Source organism: Charadrius vociferus, unplaced genomic scaffold (genome assembly GCF_000708025.1).
Source record: "Charadrius vociferus isolate BGI_N301 unplaced genomic scaffold, ASM70802v2 scaffold59, whole genome shotgun sequence".
Classification (NCBI taxonomy): Eukaryota; Metazoa; Chordata; class Aves; order Charadriiformes; family Charadriidae; genus Charadrius; species Charadrius vociferus.
This window is the reverse complement of record NW_009661371.1, coordinates 404,772-410,838: the sequence shown is the minus strand read 5'-3', so window position 1 is coordinate 410,838 and position 6,067 is coordinate 404,772. Positions and strand designations below refer to the sequence as shown.

The window sequence follows — 6,067 nt, the reverse complement described above, 5'->3', positions numbered from 1 at the left end:
TCCCAACAGCCCCGCCCCTCACACCGCCATCGGCCCCGCCCACCTCCGCCCCTCACACCGCCGTCGCTCCCGCCGCCGCGGCCCGGCCTTCTCCCTGAGGAGCGCCTGACGGTAGGCACTGGGGGGGGAAGGAGGGGGAGAAGGGAGAGGAGGGGGTGTGTGATGTCCACCTGCTGAGCTGATGCGCTGTGATTTTCTTCCTTTCCCTCCCAACTTTTTACCCTTACACGCCACGCTGGGAGTTTGGTTGGATTTTTCATGAAAAAGTGGCGTGTAGATCTAGCGCCTTGGTTACTGCCAAATTGCTCAGCTCCACTTCCCTTCCAGTGTTTTAACTGAAGAGCGGGGTTTTTTAGTTAATATTTTAACCATCTCTTTTTCACTTCTCAGAATAAAATTTAAAAAAGTAAATAAAATCAAGATATGACCAAAGTGAGTGTGTGCAGGGAAGGGGAAGGGAGCAATTGCCCCACAAAAAAAAGGATTTTCCACCAATTCCCGTTATTTTCTTCTGCTAAAAGACTACCATCAGTCATTAGTTTTCAAATTTTCAGCAGTCATGAATGATTACAAATATTACAAAGGCTGTTTTTTTTTTTAATAAAAATTGTAACTACATCAGAGGGTGAAGGTGGCTATTGCTTTGTATAATACCACCAACATATCAGAATTTGGACTTCAAACACAAACTGAAGATAAACTGCAGATGTGAGATACGACCAGCAAAGCCATCTCAGTGCAACTAGTACGGCGCTGGACGATCCTCTTTTTATACAGTAGTCTGAAGTAAATGACACAAATGCTCACTCTGAAGGACTATTGAGTAACCTGGTGACATCTCTTCAACAGGAGTGACAACCACATTAAAGAAAGAAAAAAACAATTAATACTTTAAACAAAATACTCCTTTATTAGAGTATTTTTGATTAAACATACAGAACTCAAGATTGCTATTTAAAATTTTTATCGTTCAATGTTTTTCCCTCTAGAGGGACGGTAACGCTATCTCAGTGCGTACTATATGGAAGGATCATACCTCTCAAGTGTCTAGCTCATAAATCAGAGCAATACTGCACATACCCAGTGTGCAAGCAAAAGAAGGTAACGCTGTAATGCAATTAACATACAAAAAAATGCACCGCCAATACATACACCGTCAGCTCTATGGCCAGTGATCCAGACAGCAGCATCCCATTGAGAAGTAGGCTTAGCAGCACAGTAATGAAAAAGAAAACCGTTCCTGACCACAGAAAAGGAGTCGGTAACAGATTCAGAAGATTACTGTGAGTCCTGAGCGTTCCTCCTTCACAAGGACTGCTAAGGACTGCAAATTTAGCCACTGGTTTGGGAGATTTTCCAAAGCATCTGTCATGCTGGGGCAGGGATGCAGAAGTCTCCCTGCAAAAGGCAATGAAACAAGCGATTCTACAGCCCTCACACACCTCTGAATGCCACCATCATAGGCAGTCTGGTGGAGCACTTGCCTATGGCTGAAAGACCATCTGCCATAGACTGGCTTCTGCATGAGGGTCTTGGCACCCATTTGCTCCTCTACCAGCACAGATAAAATTGAGCTCTTATTTCACACACAGGACAACATTAACAAAGGAACACACGTAGGTAGCTACACCCGTTCGGCCCATACCTGCTGGTATCAGTTCCTTAAGCACATCATGCAAGTAACTACCATTATTATCACACTTGAAATATTCAAGCTTTATACTTTGTTTAAATCTGCACACAAATACTACAGCTAAGACTTGCAATTCTGTGCCTTTTCATACTGCTCCACTGTTAAGCAAAACATTAGCGATCCTCAGCTTTTAATTATGCACAATGAGTTTCCTAGACTTTTTTTTTTTTAAAGACTTGAACAAAAATATATTGTAGAATAATGTTTGGTCAAGTTTATGCCTATATGTGGTACAATCAAACCTGGTTAACTGGCACTCATCAACTATGTCGTGATGGAATGTCTAATGGCAGATTTCTTTAAATGAAAAATCCAGACAATTGAGAGGTATGCAGAAAACATCTTAAATATTTGAAGCTACATGTGCAATCTTACAGAACACAAGCTACAGTTACAGACATATCATTAAATCTTATTAACCAATAGTGCATAAGAACTTAAAAACAGTCAGTGAAACCAGTTCAGCCAGTGACTTCCAAAAAAGTCATGCCTCAACTGCATTGTGTGAAGGGCGGGGGGGGGAAATATCATTCTTAGGCAAGTTTAACACAAAGTTTTAATCTACATTTGAAAAGCTGTTTTATTATATATATATATACTATGTATAAAATAAATTAAAAAGGGGAAGGAGAAAATAGCTTTGTATATGCTTCAAATTAACGCAGACCAGTAGTTCCATAAATGAACATTTTACCATCTTTGTGGTAAAAAGTTGACATGAAAGTTCAAAACCATACAATACTTACAAATAGAAAGAGTTCAAAAGATATTTTTTTTAAAAATGGAATTTAAACATCATTTTTCCTTCCCCTACAATACACTTTAGTTTTGTATGTCATAGCATCGATACATTTACAGAGTATTTGAATGTCACATCCACGCAAGAACTGATAAAGAAGCAGGTAAAAGTGCTAGCGGTGTTAAAATTTAGGACTTCTCCCAAATAACTACCTGCTCCTCAGCCTTCCCCAGAAATGAAGGCTATCAACATTCATCACCCAGTTTGAGGTATGGGCAGAAGAAAAATCTGCAACTGGTACTCCCCGCCTCGCCTTGCCTCTGCTAAAATATAGCAACAATCTATTGATCTGGTAATTGACAATAGTGGTGCACAATCTCTTACCTCTGTTCAGCTTGTACATAATTTAATCACTATATATAAAAAAAAAAAGTTATTTTGAAACATAGTATTAATGCTTAACTAAAAAAAAAACCCAACCAACCCCCAAAAAAAAACCAAAAAATCCCAAACTTTGAATCTTCTTTGAAACCATGTTTAAATGTTCTTGTTCCAGATTTAAAGCTTCACATAAACACCGGACAGAAGGATGACAATTTTAAACCAAGAGAGCACCTAAAAACATACCATAGGTAAAAATGAAATCAATCATCTCTCCACTTCATAAAAATGTAGAAACCTTGTCAGCAACGGTAGTACACTCAGAACGAACAAGGTGAAAAGGAGCATCTAGAATACTCAAGAGGCTTGCTACACTACTTCTCTTTATTGCCCATTCTCTCCTTTGTATGGATGGCCACTGCATGACAAGATGCCTGGGATAGTTCTCTTATCTTCCTTTCACCATTGCTGCCAGCTGAAGTCGTCATTGCTGCCAAAGACCAAGAAAAATCCTAGGATCGTGGCAAAGATGACTGTATTCCCCGTAAGAACAAGTGCACACGCGCCCCAGTAAATCTGCGAACAAGGGAAATTTAGTTAGACACATTCTGAACCAAATACTGACAAGACAAAAGGTAACATCTTAATGTCACGTTACAACGTTCAGCAACAGGTCCATGATGGAAGAAGGTTCTATCTCATTGTCTGTGGTTATGCCAAGAAGGCTCAGTTTACCCGAAATGACTCAACCAATCTACAGTTAGCCAAGCAGCACTGCACATTTCTTCTGGCCGTGTTCAAAGCAGCAGCTACTGCGCACAGCTGTTTTGCTGTAACATCCAAAAATAGTAAAGTAAGGCTAGGCAACAGCATCAAACACATCTGCAGCCCAGCTATACTTGCTAACCACGCTATAAGGCTTTTTCAAACAGATATTTAAGGATGCAGGGCTTCAAAATGCCAGCAGATATCCCAGTAACAAAAAAGGAGGTGAATGTTTTCCAAGGAAAGTGGATTACTCAAAGGGTGTGATGCATTCAAACAGACCATCTGAGCTGTTCTTGCCTAAAGAGATTTTAAGAAAGTGCACTCCATATTTTTTGAGGTAGTAGTGCTCTCTGAAATTCACACAAACAAGATCACCTTTTAAAGGATTTTAATGAAAAGCCATATATTGGGAAAGATGTAATGACAACTCAGAAATTGAAAATAATAATACCAATATCATTTACAGTGAGCACAAAAATGCATTGTTTATTTATTCATGCTTCCTTAGCCCCACTATTCCACAAATTGCCTCCAAAGTATTCTATATACTTTTCTATTTGGTTACTTGCCTGTTAAGTTTTCACACTATTTTCTGTCTTGTTTTCTCTGCATTGCATATAGGCTGTTAGGATTTTTATTCCATGATGACGTGAAGCATTTGGCAATCATGACATTCTGCCATGCTTCTGTTTCTAGTATTAGTTTTCTTCCCAAGAAAATTCTTATTCTGTTTCCACTGCAAGCATCTTAAGAACGTATTTATAAAAGTTGCTTACTGCAGGAGTGCTTTACCTTCAGTAAGAAAACATAAAGAACAAAGTTTTCTAGAAAAAAAAAAATCATAGATTTATAGATGGAAATATTACTAACCAGTTCTGCTCTCGCAAACACTATCGGCAGCCCAAATGCTGAGACAACAATGCCTGTTGTAAGAAATATTGCGAGCTCCTTGCAGGCATTACTCGTAGCATCTGTGTCATCTACCAATCTTCTTGCTATGCAGTACGGGATAGGAGAAAGGATGTAAAAAAACAGAACAAACAGTGGCCAGTACTGGCTGAAAAAGAAAGGAGAAGAAAAGTTGACTTGATTTACTTCCTGTTCTTCCTCAAATCAACGCAAGGCATTTTCCCCATCCAGCATCCCCATTCAGGAAAGACAGACACAAGCCCAGAAAAAGCAAATCCTTTGCCTTGGAACAAGCTGACATTAATCCATCAGACTGTGTTTGTGAGTGACTTCAACTGACCTCAACGGCAGCAGCAGAGAGCGTGCTAACAGGCTATTCATAAAGCAAGATTTCACTAAGCAAGCCTAAATCTAATGCCACCTCACAAGATAAGCTTAACTCTTAAGTTTAACCTCCCAGCTTTACTTCAGAATTTCAGATACCTTTGTAGAGCCTTCACATAGTTTTTGCCGATAAGCTTTCAGTGCGTGTACATGGAACAGAGTATTGTTCTCAGCCAGTACTCGGGGCACTGAGACTTTTTTTTTCCTTCTTAAATCTGTATGCAACTAACAAAAACCTACAAAAATTACACCATCGCATTTGGCAATATTTTCTGTTATTGCTTGCAGCTCGCCAGACTAAATTTCTCAGACACACCACTGAAGCTGCACATTGTTTCAATAAAACTTTATTGCACTGTTTGAAGGGTGACTGCATAACAACCTCCTTCCTAAAGGTTTGTGTCACCGGCCCTGGTTTTATAACAGAAGAAAGCTGGTGTAAGAAAGCTAGTCATATATGTATAAAACTGCAATTCACAACCACTAACAGAAGGAGTATGAACAGGGTATTTGGTACTTATTTAACATTAAACAAGTCAATTTAAAAGATTTTCTGTAAAGTTAGCATTCACTTGCAAAGGGTCAAAGCCACAGGCCTGACTTCCTGGACTATTGGTCTATTGCTTCGTATCTCCTGGAAATGCGGAGACAGGAATGAACAGACGGATAGCAGTACAGATAGCAGCTGCGATTATGCCCGACGCTATCTCACCCAGTGTGGTACCCAGCCAAGGGCCTCCCCGCAATAGCCACCGCTAGCCCGGCTACCACCAAGGAGCCAGAGAAAAGGCAAACGCTTCCCCGATAACATGCTATCTGCTGATCCACCAAGGGGAAAACATACTGGAGACGCTTTAGGACCGTGCATTCTATAATTCTTTTTTCCCACCCCAATCTTTTTAAGCCAAAACCAAACCAACAAACAAAAAAAAAACCCCAACCCAAAAACCCCAAACCCCCTCCTGCACACAGAGGCCTTGTCAGTCCCCGGTTATGAAAGCCAAACCGTCCCGGAGTTACGGCGCAAAAAGAGTGCACGTTACTTGTACTGGGGAAGGGCACATCCCAGCATCAGGAACATCAGGCCGACGGCTCCCCCGAAGGACAGGCTGATCAGGGCTGCAACAGAGCACACACCGGCACCAGGTGAGGGGCTGCCCACGCTGGAACGGGGCCGCGGCCGCCCGGGCCCC

The 6,067-nt window shown here is 41.0% G+C and overlaps 1 protein-coding gene across 1 annotated transcript in view; it reads right to left on the bottom strand.

Annotated features, from left to right (window-relative positions):
* Positions 1-2,943: 2,943 nt before the first annotated feature.
* Positions 2,944-6,067, bottom strand: part of LEPROTL1 (leptin receptor overlapping transcript-like 1) — a 3,999-nt gene continuing 875 nt past the window's right edge. The window contains exons 2-4 of the mRNA XM_009893751.1: positions 5,918-5,993; positions 4,452-4,638; positions 2,944-3,389 (exon numbers count right to left, since the gene is read on the bottom strand). Coding sequence (XP_009892053.1) covers positions 3,273-3,389; positions 4,452-4,638; positions 5,918-5,993 — 380 coding nt within the window. The 3' untranslated portion in view covers positions 2,944-3,272. The remainder of the gene's footprint in view (positions 3,390-4,451; positions 4,639-5,917; positions 5,994-6,067) is intronic.